Source organism: Erinaceus europaeus, chromosome 7 (assembly GCF_950295315.1).
Source record: "Erinaceus europaeus chromosome 7, mEriEur2.1, whole genome shotgun sequence".
NCBI classification, from domain to species: domain Eukaryota; kingdom Metazoa; phylum Chordata; class Mammalia; order Eulipotyphla; family Erinaceidae; genus Erinaceus; species Erinaceus europaeus.
The window spans coordinates 24683514-24698783 of record NC_080168.1 but is presented as its reverse complement, the minus strand read 5'-3'; the positions used below and the strand labels follow the sequence as shown (position 1 = coordinate 24698783).

The 15270-nt window shown below is 35.9% G+C and overlaps 1 protein-coding gene across 1 annotated transcript in view; it reads right to left on the bottom strand.

The window, feature by feature from the left end:
- Positions 1–15270, bottom strand: part of KANSL1L (KAT8 regulatory NSL complex subunit 1 like) — a 115228-nt gene that overhangs the window by 34646 nt on the left and 65312 nt on the right. The window contains 1 exon segment of the mRNA XM_007524512.3: positions 14320–14524. Coding sequence (XP_007524574.2) covers positions 14320–14524 — 205 coding nt within the window.

The window sequence follows — 15270 nt, the reverse complement described above, 5'->3', positions numbered from 1 at the left end:
TGGAGGCCATTTTTTTCCCCTTTCGTTACCCTGGTTGTTTTACCATTGTTGTGGTTATTATTATTGTTGTTATTGATGTCATTGTTGTTGGATAGGCCAGAGAGAAATGGAGAGAGGATGGGGAGAGAAAGACAGACACCTACAGACCTGCTTCACCGCCTGTGAAGCGACTCCTCTCCAGGTAGGGAGCCAGGGGCTGGAACCAGGATCTTTCTGCCAGTCCTTGAGCTTTGCACCACGTGCGCTTAACCCACTGCGCTACCGCCCGACTGTTATAGTCAGGGATTTGCTTCTTCACACACCTATGCAATTCCACCACTCCTAGTGGACCGTCTATTTTAAAATGTATTTTCTAGATAGTGAGAGAAGTAAAGGGAAGGAGAGAGATACCATATTGCTACCACACACTGCTCATCAAGCTTCCCTTTGTGTAACGCTCCCATGTGTTGACTGGGGGCTCAAACCTTGCCATGCTTAGGTGTGCACTATTCCAGGTAAGCCATCTCATGGCCCCCAACATCCTACTCTTTTTTAAAAAAAGATGATTTATTTATTTATTTATTTATGAAAAGAGAAAGAGAGAGAAGTAGAGTATCAATCTGGCACAGGTGATTTCAGGGTTTAAGCTCGGGTCCTTATGCTTCAGAGTTCAGTACTTTATCCACTGTACCACCTTCCCAGCCAAAACGTCCTACTTTTAGGGGATTCAGAACTTATGTTTTAATTACTCTACGTCATGTAGCCCAATTATTCAGCAGATATTGCGAACATTAGTAAAAAATATCCTAGGGGTAGGGGAGATAGCATAGTGATTATGCAAAACAGACTCTCATGCTTGACATGGGCCCCTGATTTAATCCCTGGCATCACCATAAACCAGAACTGAGCGAGCTCTGGTAAAAATAAGTAAATAAATTAAGATAAATAAAAAGAGAGAGAGAATATATACATATATCTTCAAGTAAAAATGTTTCAGGTCCTCCCCCACCAAAATAAATAAATAAATAAACCCACCAACAGTGTCCCCAACAGCTGTCAGCTACTGGTTATTGCACTGTCCACTACTAGTTATTATTAAGTGTCTTAACAAAGTTCTGGGATAAAAATGGTTATAGCATTTCTCTAAAGTATATCCTAGGTCTTCTCTAATCTCTCCATTAATATTATCTTTTTATATGTTCCAACTCTTTTTCTACATATATTTCATTTTATATAATTCTATTCAAACCAATTTCCAAATCATAATTTTCTCCAGTTATATCTATCTACTTTTAAATTATATTTAAAATTTTCACCTTTTCTTAAAGATACCAAATTACATACATTTAGATGATATATATAAGTCCAATATTTGATACTTTGGGAGGGAATTAGAGAAAGATATGTGTGTACATTTAATTGTGCTATTTTCCTATCACTGACTCTTTTAAGATATATATACTCTTTATATTTATATATATATATATATTATATATTATATATATATATATATATTTTTTTTTTCCACTGGGAATTCACATTTGTTGGAACAATTCACATTTGTTGGAACTTTATGCAAAGGATTCCTTGAAAATTTCTTTTGCTTTTTTATCCCCTTTAAAAAATATATATATATATTATTTACTTATTATTGGATAGAGACAGAGAAAAATTGAGAGGGGAGGCGGGAGGTGAGAGGGAAAAAGAGACAGAGACACCACTCGTGAAGATTTCCCCCTGCAGGTGGGGACCAGGGACTTGAACCATGGTCCTTGTGCACTGTAATGTGTGCTCTTAACCAGGTGTGCCAACACCACCCCCCTCTGCTTTTTTCCCTATCTGTTGTTTTATAGTTTTGTTTTGTTGTTGCGGTTTTTAACGGGAGTACTGAGAAGCTCTGGCTGTTTATGGTGATGTGGAGGATTGAACCTGGGACTTTGGATCCTCAGGCATAAGAGTCTCTTTGCATAACCATTATGTTATCGACCCCCACCTATCTTCTGTTTTTTTAAAAGTAAAACAATTAGGTAGCATGATTTCAGACACCAAAATGTAAATAGCTAACTCATTATCACAAATTCAGTTTAGGTTCTATTTTACATTTTCACCAGAGCCCAATGTAGAAGTCAAGTTGTTTGCATTTCTGTGCAGCAGGTCTGAGTTCTAGATCACTCATTCATAAAGCATGTAACTTTTATGAGGCTCTTTAAAATGATCCCTCACATCTCCTGGGTTAGCCTTTGCCTCCAGTCACTATTATGTAAGTTTCAAGTGTGCACTATATTTATAAAAACATGAAGTAAGTACACTAGAAGTCATTTTCTGGGGGTCAGGTGGTAACGCAGTGGGTTAAGCACACATGGCGCAAAGCGCAAGGACCAGAGTAAGGATCCGGGTTCCAGCCCCCGGCTCCACACCTGCAGGGGAGTCGCTTCACAGGCGGTGAAGCAGGTCTGCAGGTGTCTTTCTTTCTCTCCCCCTCTCTGTTTTCCCCTCCTCTCTCCATTACTCTCTGTCCTATCCAACAATGAACGACATCAACAACAATAATAACCACAACAAAGCTACAACAAGGGCAACAAAGGGGGGGAAAATGGCCTCCAGGAGCAGTGGATTTGTGATGCAGGCACTGAGCCCCAGCAATAACCCTGGAGGCAAAAATAAAACTAAAAAAAGAGAAGTCATTTTCTAATATTTTAGAATTGATAAATGAACTCTTCTACATTGCTACAGAAATCAGAAGTAAAAGGTCACTCTGATTTAAAAACTACATATAATTGAATATAATGCTTTTGTTGGACCACACACTGTAGTAGGATGAAGAGTAAAGTAAAATAATAATTGTAATAATAATAATAAAAAAAAAACCTCAAGACACTGCAGTGCTTCTCAGGAAAGCCAACACTGACAGAGATAAACCACGTTTGTGGTTTGAAGAAATTAAGCAATAACTCAGTGAAATGTGGTATTAGAGACTAGTTTTAAAAGCAGAAACATTCCCATTTATGTCCACAAATAAGTACAGTTATGGAGTAAATTTGTATTTAAAAAAAAAAAACTATTTCCAGGAGTTGGACAACATGTAGCACTGAGAGTTTATACCTAAGGAAAGAAAAACTAGTGAGTCAATCCCATTATTCTCTTGGGCTTTAGAGGTGTATAGTCCTCAGGTACTGAACATGGAAGGAAGAGGCAAGTGGGATAACAGTTTGTATTTGGAAATACAGATGTGAAGGTTTGAGGGAGATGAAGGTAACTAAGATTTATAGAATATTAAACCAAAAAGAAAAAGGAGGGGGAAGCTTTGCAGAACAAGAGCTGCAGAAATCAATATAGGATACTACTCTCCACGCCTTTATCAACTAACCATCTACAAATGCATAAGATGAAATAATACAGAGCATTCTAAGAACAGAAAATTTCCAGTGAAAGAAAGAACAAAAAAGCACATGGGAGAAACAAAAAACATGTATTAAATATTAACTTTAAATATAGCCACAATATAATTCCATTATTTCCATTGATCTTACCACACCAATTAAAAGACAAAAAAAAAAACCAAAAACTTTCAGACTGGATTTTAAAAAATACTTAATATAAATATTGCCTACAAAATAACATTTAAATATAAAAGCATAGCTAAGTTATAACTAAAAAGAGGGAATCGGATATACCCCTCATGCACTGATTGTTAAATCACTGGATACTGGGGGCTGGGTGGTGGCACACTGAGTTAAGCACACATAGTACAAAGCACAAGGATCCACACAAATATTGGACCCCTGCCAGGAACAGCGGATTCATAGTGCAGGCATGAGCCCCAGCAATAATCCTGGAGGCAAAAAAAAAAAAAAAAAAAAATGCTGTATATTCTCTGACATTAGTAAAAGTTGAGTAAAGGGATAGGAATAATTTTATTACAATAGCAAAATGGTCAAATCTAAAGACATTAAAAGAAAACTACAAATCTAGGAAGGTACTAGCAAATTCAAAATATAAAAAAAAACTAAAAAGAGGTTTAAGTACAAATAGGAAGACATTTGGTAAAACTAAAAATGTTGAACAATACTATCAACTAAACTAACCTAATTAACATTCATAGAAAAGCCTCATAAAAATGAGACTATTTGCTACAGATGCCATGCTAAGCTATAAGAAAAATCTCAATAAATTTAAATAACTGAAATAAAACACAGTAAATTTTTTGGTGATCACACTGGAATTGAATTAGAAATCATTAACAAGAGACGTCTTTAAAAATAAAACCTCATGTTTAGAAATTAAACACAATTCTGATAATCAAATTAAAGAAACTCAATTCAAGAAAGAAATCACATGATAAACCAAAAAAAAAAAAACTTTAAAAACTGAAAACAATTTCTTTTTTTTTTTCCTCCAGGGTTATTGCTGGGGCTCAGTGCCTGCACTATGAATGCACTGCTCCTGGAGGCCATTTTATCCCTTTTGTTGCCCTGGTTGTCTATTGTTGTTGTTGTTGTTGGAAAGGACAGAGAGAAATGGAGAGAGGAGGGGAAGACAGTGCTGGTGAGAACTGTAACCCTCTTATCCTACAGTCTTGTCAATCATTATTTAATCAATAAAAATTTTAAAAAGAAGTTAGAAAAAGTCTTTCTAATTTCTGCCAAGCAAGTAATAGAAATTATAATAAATAAAAAATTATAGTGGTTAGAAAGAAGTTTTAGAACTGCCTCAAAAACCAGAATTCACCAGCTAAAAGACTTTTAAATTAATCTACAAAAAAATCTTTCTACATGACAAAAAGAAAACATTAAGCAATGTCAAAATAAAGAGAAGCATTAGAAAAACATTAGCAAATTATAACAATGGAGATTTCTCAAGTCTGGGTCTAGGCAGTGAAATACCCAGTTGAGCACACTTATCATCAAGGTCCCCTTCAAGTCCCTGTCCCCAGTCTGCAGGAGGGAAGCTTCACAAGTATTGAATCAGGGCTGCGGGTCTCTCTCTCTTGTTGCCTTGTCTCCCCTTCTCTCTCAATTTCTCTCTGTCTTATCAACTAAAAAAGATAGAAAGAGGGAAAAGAAAGAGAGAGAGAATGGAAGAAACAAAGAGATAAAAAGAAAGAAAGGAAGGAAGGAAGAAAGGAAAGAAAGAAAGGAAGGAAGGAAGGAAGAGAGAGAGAGAAAGAAAGAGAGAAAGAAAGAGAGAGAGAGAGAAAGAAAAAGAGAGAGAAAAGGCTGCTGGGAGAAAGGGAGAAGTGGATTCTCATTACAGGCACTGAGCTCTAGTGCTAACTCTGGTGCCAATTTAAAAAAAAAAAAAAATTAAGCCCACGTGGTGCAAAGCGCAAGGATCGGCATAAGAATTCCAGTTCGAGCCGGGCTCCCCATCTGTAGGGGCATCGCTTCACTGGCGGTGAAGCAGGTCTGCAGGTGTCTATCATTCTCTCCCCCTCTCTGTCTTCCCCTCCTCTCTCCATTTCTGTCTGTCCTATCCAGCAACGATGACAGCAATAATAACTACAACAATAAAAAACAACAAGGGCAACAAAAGGGAATAAATAAATATTTTTTTAAAATCTTCCTTTGGCAGGAATTCATTTGGGTGGCTACTGTTAGCTAAGATTTAGACACTAGAAGTGCATAGTCTAAAGGTATCTAGTGACCAGGAATACATAGGAGCAAGAAGGCATTGAAGAAGCATATTATGATTAGATATACATATTTTTGTACCTGCAAAATTATATTTCATTAAATTTAAAGTAGTACTAAATAGTTGCATCTTTTCATTCTATGTTGTGCTTTAGTTTCTACGGGTAAAATGGGATATGGATATTGAAAAAAAACACATGTAAAGTACTTATAAATTAAAGCAATGTCTGACACATCACATGACAATTGCATAATGTTTTTTTATTTGGCATTCTCATTAGAAACTAGTATTATTCAAGATCAATATGAAAAAATGTGTACTACTCCATCAATTTTTTAACCTCTACAAATAATGATTCTAAATAATTATTACTATTTATTATTTATTTCTTTACCAGAGCACTGCTCATCTCTGGCTTATGGTATGCATAAGGATTGAACCTAGGAAGTCAGAGCCTCAGACACTGAAGTCTTTTGGGATAACCACTGCGCTATTTCCCCAGTCCTATTTCTCTCATCATATTGAAAGAAGAAATGGCCTAACAGTTGCCCTAAACGTATTTGTAGCTTATCCAGGTATAGTGGATTGGACCCCTTAGTCAAATACTTAATCCGCCCAACTCAAGTTTGTCAGCACACTGTTAGATTCTCTCTGGAGTGTATGGTATTATTTCATTATTATTATTTTTTTAGGCAATGAGAATTTTCCCAATTAAAAATTTTCCAAATTATACTTAACTATTCCTTTCTCAATTTATCTATGTTCTCTCATATTTTACTGCCAAACTATATTGTTTCAGTTTTCTCAACTATTTATCCAATAATTTGATTCTTGTAATTCCTTTTTGTATAAAGTAAGCAGGTTAATCATCAAAGTTTTCTACCACTTTATAATGAGATTGCTCTTCCAGTGTTCAATATTATCTTCTGAAACCTTACCAGAAACACCCTAAAGTATTTCTATTAATATTTTATTTATGACAATATATGCATCTTTGAAAATGACAGATCCTGGGAGTCGGGCAGTGGTGCAGCGGGTTAAGTGCATGTGGCGCCAAGCGCAAGGACGGGTGTAAGGATCCTGTTTGAGCCTCCGGCTCCACACCTTCGGGGGAGTTGCTTTACAAGCGGTGAAGCAAGTCTGCAGGTGTCTGTCTTTCTCTCCCCCTCTCTGTCTTCCCCTCCTCTCTCCATTTCTCTCTGTCCTATCCAACAATATCGACATCATTATCCACAACAATGTTAAACAAGGGCAACAAAAGGGAAAAATAAATAAATAAAAAGAAAGAAAAGAAAATGACAAAGCCTGTCTTCCATCCTCCTCGCTTCTTAGATCGTAATATAAATAGGTCTTTTGATATATATTATATAATAAGTAATATATCTTATTGATCTCATTAATTCTTTCAGTCTCTATTCATTGACCAATCTCAGAAGCACTTCCACAATTTTATGTATTTGTTAAAGTAGTTCCCTACTTGCTGGAAACAAACTATATTAGTTTTGTATGAGTACTGTAACAAATTATCTCGAACTCAGTGACTTTAAGCCACAAAAATTAATTTTTCTCTCAGTTTTGGAGGCCAAAACTTTAAACTGAAGTGTTGATGGGGCCACGCAGCCTTTGGAAGACTCTGGTAGAATTAATCTTGCCTCTCTGAGGTTCTGGTGGTTCCTGTTGTTGCTTTGGTTACTGTAGTATTACTTAATCTTATTACTTAACCTCAAATCTTTCTTTTGCTCTTATAATAAGAATAGAACCATGGTCCGGGAGGTGGTGCAGTGAATAAAGCATTGGACTCTCAAGCCATGCCCTGAGTTTAAAACCCTGGCAGCACATGTACCAGAGTGATGTCTGGTTCTTTCTCTTTCTCTCTCTCTTCTCTCTCCTCCTTTCCTTCTCATGAATAAATAAATAAAATTTATATATATATAATATATATATGGTGGTAGTATACCTAATGGAGTGCACATGGTACAATGCAGAAGGGCTCAGGCTCAAGTCCCTGGTCTCAAACAGCAGGGGGAAAGCATCACAAGTGGTGAAATAGTGCTATAGGTCTCTCTCTTTCTCTCTTTTCCTCACACTCTCTCTCTCTTTCATTTTCTATCTCCCCTCTCCATTTCTTTGTCTCTATCAAATAAATATTTAAAATATATATTTATATATGGTATCATATACAGTACTTATATATTTATACATTTTACATATAAAATAACACAAATAAAAATATAATAGGATTTATGATTTAAATCTAAATCTAAAACAATTTTTCTTTCCAAATCCTTTACTTCTATACATTGATAAAGACCTTATTTTCCAAACAAGGTCACTGTATTTTTTTTTAATAATCTTCATTTATAAAAAGGAAACACTGACAAAACCATAGAATATGAGGGGTATAACTCCACACAATTCCCACCACCAGAACTCCCTATCCCATCTCTTCCTCTGATAGCTTTCCTATTCTTTATTCTTTTTTTCTCTGTGTGTAAGGTGACAAATTACCACAGCTGAGTGGTTTAAACAACAGAAACTGTTTCCTAGTTCTGGAAAGAAGCCAGAAATCAGATCAAGACACTAGCAGGATTGGTTTTTCTTTTACAGATGGGACTGTAAGGAAGAGTCTGTGCTATGATTACCCCCTGGCTTCTGATTTTTGTTGCCTAACCTTGGTGTCTCTTGATGTGTATGTAACTCTGACCTTAACTTTTATCTTCATGTGGCCTTTACCATGTTATGCAATCATCAGTACCAAACCTTTTCTCTTTTAAGTAAGAACACTAGTCATAATGAATCAGAGTTGTTGTTATCCTCCCACTATCACCGAATCATGAACACTTACATCTGCAACAAATTATTTCCAAAGAAGTTCACATTCTGCGGCACTAGAAGTTAGGGCCTTAGCATAAAGGTTATGGGAGGCACAACGACTACATTCATAAGAAGAGTTAGGTCTCACTTGCAGGGGGGAAACTTCACAAGCTGTGAGGCAGGGCTGCAGATGTCTCTCATTTTCTCTCCCTCTCTATCTTCCCCTTCCCTCTTGACTTCTGACCAATAAATGAATTAAAATTTAAAGAAACAAGAGGTAGTGACTGGAGTTTTTTGGGGAAAGGCACAATTTTCCAATTACAGTTTTATTTATTTATTTGTTTTTAAATACTTATTTATTCCCTTTTGTTGCCCTTCCTTGTTTATTGTTGGAATTATTGTTGATGTCATCATTATTGGATAGGACAGAGATAAATGGAGAGATGGGAAAGACAGAGAGGGGGAGAGATAGACACCTGCAGACCTGCTTCACTGCCTGTGAAGTGACTCCCCTGCAGGTGGGGAGCTGGTGGCTCCAAACAGGATCCTTACGCTGGTCCTTGGGTTTTGCGCCATCTGAACTTAACCTGCTGCGCTACCGCCTGACTCCCTATTTCTTTCTTTCTTATTGTGCACTTGTTTAGTCTCACCTGATGACTTCTGACCTGTAAGTACTCCTCTGTGCCTTACAACTATAGCCCACTGTTACTGTGCCAGAGTCCTGCTGGTGTGGTGGTAAAGAGTGAGGGATAGAAACATATCTACTAAAGTAGTATGACTTACTATAATCTTACGATTACATTTCAATTTTTCAGTGAGTCTGTGTCCTTGGTTCATGACTTTAACAAGTTATTTTTCAACCCAGTCCCACTTAAGTGACACCAAAAGAGTACAGGAGGTAGAAGATAAATGTTCTTCTCTCAAGTAGAATAAAGCTCTCGAAATATCTTTTCTCCTGAAGGGCAGTACCCTGCTCTGAACTTAGTATATAATGACTGCTCTTCTCTTTCTATGACGGAGTCACTAAGGGTCCTTCTTGGTGGTTCACAACTAGAACTTAGTGGGGTGCCTGACGGTGAAGTCCATGGAAGTGGGAGGAGGGAAGTGAAATCTTCAATAAGAACGTGGTCTCCAGGTCCCAAGTTGGTCACTTCAATGCTGCACTAATTCAAACTCAGGTGATTCATAAAATCATAATTGAAGTATTCCTAAAACGTTATAGTTGCTTTGGTTTTGTCACAAGCAAGTCTATCTTGGCTATAACTCTTTGAATTTGCTTGTCTGCCCATATTTTGGAGTGAGCATTTGGCCTACAAACCTTCTGACAGCTTCAGAAAAAGGCATTTATCTTCAGTTTGTTAATCTTTGCCTTACTGGAAGGACAGTGAAAACTTCCAGCCTTTTTAATTGTTAGAGCTAAAACTAGAAGTCCTGCAAATGTCTTTAATATTAGGTTGGCAGAAAAGCCAGGATGAATATTTGCATAGAAAAACAGAATCATGTCATCACTTTTCTGATAGCCCAAGTAGTATGGTGCTAATTAACATCTAGTGGTTAATTACTAGTAATTAACCACTTATGAGGAGGTTCTGGTACACAATCATAACAGAATATAGTAACAGATTCCATAGTAAATGATTTTGCCTTTGTAAGACTGTGGAAGGGAATTCTTGATACCTGGGAGAAAGTTATGCATCCTTAGTAAATGATCTTGGTGCTTTATCCATGTACTATTGCATCTCCTCTCTAGTTGTCATCATTATGGACTCATGACACCCTATTTTTTTCTTTTTACTATTTGTTTTCCCTTTTGTTGCCCTTGTTGTTTTATTGTTGTAGTCATTGTTGGATAGGGCAGAGCGAGATGGAGAGAAGAGGGGAAGACAGAGAGGGGGAAAGATAGACACCTGCAGACCTGCTTCACCGCCTCTGAAGCAACTCCCCTGCAGGTGGGGAGCCGAAGTTTGAACCGGGATGCTTATGCTGGTCTTTGTGCTTTGCGCCACTTGTGCTTAACCCACTGCGCTACCGCCCAACTCCCAAGACCCTATTTTTTCAATGGTTCATTACAGTTCTTAGTTATTTTCACGCTCACTCATGGATTTGGCCAGTGAGAGCCTCTTCTAATTAGCTCTTACATTCTTTTGACATGCCACCATTGTTTCTTCTTCTTTTTTAATTAATTAATTTATTTATTCCTTTTTGTTGCCCCTATTTTATTGTTGTAGTTGTTATTCTGTTGTTATTGATGTCGTTGTTAAATAGGACAGAGAGAAATGGAGAGAGAGGGAGAAGACAGAGGGGGGAGAGAAAGACACCTGCAGACCTGCTTCACTACCTGTGAAGGGACTCCCCTGCAGGTGGGGAGCCAGAGGCTTGAACAGGTATCCTTATGCTGGTAGCGCTTAACCCGCTGTGCTACCGCCCGACTCCTTTCTTTTTTCTTTTTGGAGACACTGAGATGTTCCTGGGTCATATCTTCTCTTCTCTAACCCTGGAGAGCAGAAATTTCTCCAAAGATCCCTGGTTATTTTTGGTAGAGAACATCAGAAAATAAGAATGATTTCAGGTATCTCACTGCTACAAGGGCTGTCTAGAGCCCTGTAGATTCAGAAATATCTGGTACCCATTTCTAAAAATCTGAAATATAATGAGAAGACCAAAAAATATACGGATTATTACTGTAGAGTAATGGTTACTATTATAGCATACTTAGTATAAAAATACCTACCCAAAAGTAGGGAAGCCAAGGAAATATTCCTGAAGTGAATGATATTAATTTCAGGCAGGCAAATGACAACTGTCTTGGCAATTTGGGGGATAAATTGAATGCTGGGGCATTTATCATTATTCTCTACCACTTTTTAAAAAGTGACTAGCCTAGTTATTCACTTACAATTTCCTCTTTCCCTGTCATACCCTTTGAACATTCTGTTTATCAAAATACAACTTTTTCTTATCTTTTATTTTTCCTTCCTTCTTCCCTCCCGTCCCTCCCCCTTTCTCCCTCACAATTTTTTTTTCTTTTTTTGTCTTCCCCAAACATTTCTCAGATCTGGCTGATAGGGGTGCCAGGGATTAAAATTGGGACTCTGGTGCCTGAAGCATAGAAGTCTTATCTTTACAGATGTAAAACACACAAAATACTTAGTTCATTTATCATTATAACAGATAAGAACATAGACTTTTAAAAAATATTTCTTTATATTTATTTTCCCTTTTGTTGCGCTTGTTTTTTTTGTTGTAGTTATTATTGCTGTTGTTATTGATGTCGTTGTTGTTGGATAGGGTGGAGAGAAATGGAGAGAGGAGGGGAAGACAGAGAGGGGGAGAGAAAGATAGACACCTGCAGACCTGCTTCACCGCCTGTGAAGCAACTCCCCTGGAGGTGGGGAGCTGGGGGCTCCAACCAGGATCCTTGCTCCCGTCCTTGGACTTCGCGCCACCTGCGCTTAACCCACTACGATATCGACCGACTCCCAGAACATAGACTTTTGTTATTAGCCATGTAATTTTGGGCAAGTTACTTCATTTCCATAAACCTCAATTTCTGCATCTACAGGTGGATTTAGTTAAACTACTCATGTGACAACATCTGCCTTATAAATCATTATTTCCCCAATAAAATTACTTAGAAGATAAAAATCATAGCTATGTGTTTGAAAATTAAATAAAATAATGTGTTCAAAATGCTTAGTATTACAAGAATACGATATGACTACATAGTCTACCAGTAACAATAACTGTACATTTGCAGCCTCAGAGTTGGTGTAGTTGATAAGTTTTGGACTCTCAAACATAAGGTCCTAGATAGATCTCTGTCATCACATATGCCAGAGTGATACTCTGATTCTCTCTCTCCTCTTCTTTCTCATAAATATTTTTTTTCTTAATCTGTATATTTGTTTTTCCCTTTCTGTGCAGAATTTTTTTATTGGTCATTTCCAATCCAAGTCAATCTTTATGTTATCAAGTCATGTTTATAATTGTAGACACATATTAGGAATTCCCTAAATTATTCAAGCAGATTTCTTTGGGCCACAATATTTAATACTATAAATTAAAGAACCAACTTGAAAAATAAGTTATATATTGCTTTTTCACAGCTTTAAATACAAGCCACTAAAGAAACTATGATTTCATACTTAAAAGTTTATATTAAAATATATCCCACTGGGCTATATAACTTAAAACCCTTTGGGGGGGGAAGAAATTTTTTGAAAATATTTTCAAGTTGGGGATCACATTAAGATGCTACCATGCTGAATGATGTAAGGTTAAAATTATACTGGGTAGTAAAGCAATCAATCTATTAATAACTATTTTGTTAAAACCCACACATCTATTAATATTTGATCCTATAAAACAAAATATAAAATAAGCTTCTAATGAAATAGAACATCTTGATTTTATACAAATATATTTTTAAAATAATCAGAAATAATACTAAGGAGTATAAAGTATATTATATAATGTGAAAGGAATTGTGCTCTTCTTAATAGTTTGTGCTCTGAATGAATTATACTTAACAATTTGCTAAGAAGTAAAATATAGGGTGGGGGTAGACAGAATAATGGTTATGCAAACAGACTCTCATGTCTGAGGCTCCATCAAATCTCAGGTTCAATCCCCTGCACCACCATAAGCCAGAGCTGAGCAGTGCTCTGGTAAAAAACAAACAAACAAAAAACACACACACACACAAAAAAAAACAAGGGCAACAAAGTGAAAATAAAACAACAACAACAACAAAAAGAAATAAAATATATACCTTTTTCTAAATAAATGTTTTTAATGAACTATATTTATATAATGTATAAGCACAGGTAACTAAAATTACATTGCTTATATTCTAGAAAAAGGAAAAGAGTTAGCTCACCAGGATAAACTATACCAAACCTAGGGCAGGGGTAGATAGCATGATGGTTATGCAAAGAGACTCTCATGCCTGAGGCTCCAAAGTCCCGGGTTCAATTTCCTTTTTATCACCATAAACCAGAGCTCAGCAGTGCTCTGGTTTAAATAAATATATATACCAAATCTAAAAAAAAGAGCAAGTCATGGGCTGTTTTGCCATGTGCTATACCCAGGTTTGAGTCTGGTCCCTATCACACTGAAGGAAGCTTCAATGCTTCTCCCTCTCTCTCTCTCTCTCTCTAATTCTCTGCCCTTCTGTAAATTAAATAACATAAAATCTCTAAAAAATAAAAAACTATACCAAACAGAAATTTGTGAGATTATGGAAATTATCTGTGGTAGGAGGAAGGAGATACAGAACTTTGGTGGAGGGTATGATGTGGAACAGTATATTACCCTGTAACATTTTAATCCCGTAAATCATTATTAAATCTCTAATAAAAAAGAAAAAAGGACTGAAAAAAAATGAGGTAATTTCCTTCAAAATAACTGATAACTGTGAGGATTTTCTTTACTGAGTAAAAGACAAATAAACAGTACACTATTATCCTTATCACACTTGCTAGCAGTATTTTAAAATTACCTTCATAATTTCCTTTAAAATAGCGTAAGCATAGTAGTAAATATTAAAAATATATAGCGATGTTTACAAACACTTATCATGGAAGGATGAGAACTATATCCATGGACAACTGTCTTGTAAATCATTACTAAAACAAATTTTTTAAAAAATCTTATTTTGCTAATAACTAAAAAAAAAAACTGGAGGTGTAAGAAGTTTCAGAATATACAATTATGTTAAAAATATCTCCTGTGTAGATACCGTCAATGCCTATTATATCATTCATAAACTACATTTTAAAGTCTTCTAGGTATAACTAACCTAAATAACTGTGCATAGCTATTTCATATCCTTTCACATATGAAATATATCAATAGTAAAAATTTTTGTTCATGTTTTCTCAAAGGTGACCTTACCTGTGGAGTCCAATAAAAAGTAGGGCTCAATCTGTAGAGTTTTCGTTTGTGGAAACTCTGAAGTGGCCTTGTTCGAGCTGCTGTACTCATGACAGTCAAGGATGGAGATTTCAATCTCGTCCTGTCTTTTCTCCTTTTCTTACTGTGCTTCTGGTTAAGTAACCAACTACTGGAGGAAGAGAGCTCATCTAAATTCTCTGAAGCACTGAAGTGCCATGAAATAATTGGGAGTGGGAGAAGTAAAGGAAAACAAACAAACAAACAAAAAAGACAAAGAAAAACTAAATGTAAATTGCCTCGATCTATTATAGTGTAAGAGTATTAATTTTAGCCAATTTTGTGGTAACGGTTAAAAAAAATCTATATTAACTGGGCATTACATATACAAGTGGTAAAAGCATTTCCTACTTCTATTTTCTCCTGCAAAACAAATACCTCATAAATTAGAAAATATTCAAATGAACTTACTAGCACAACAAACATTTCATTGAAAACCAATAATTCATGTGTATTAAATAAAATTCTAACGATTTACATAAAAATGTCCTTGCATATGACTGAAATTACATAGGCTACTGGTAAAAAGGGCCAAAGTCTCACCACTGTACCATATCAGTTAATTTTGAAACAAAGATGCATGCTACCCTACTGTATTTTAGGAATTTCTGAATATCTGATGATACAGAAAGCATGACTATAACAAAATTGATCATACAAACTACACATAAAAAGAAAATGATTTTATAGTTACATTGATTTTTAACGACATGTTTATTATTTCACAATATCAGAACATCAGGAAGAAGTTAATTGTCATTGCTACATACTATAACTTAATTTATAGCTATATATTACATATAAATAATGAAGTCTTTCTGTATTAAGTATCTCCACCTAAGACAAAAGCTAGTTAATTTATTATTTTAATATCCTGTGATACTGCTAATCAAC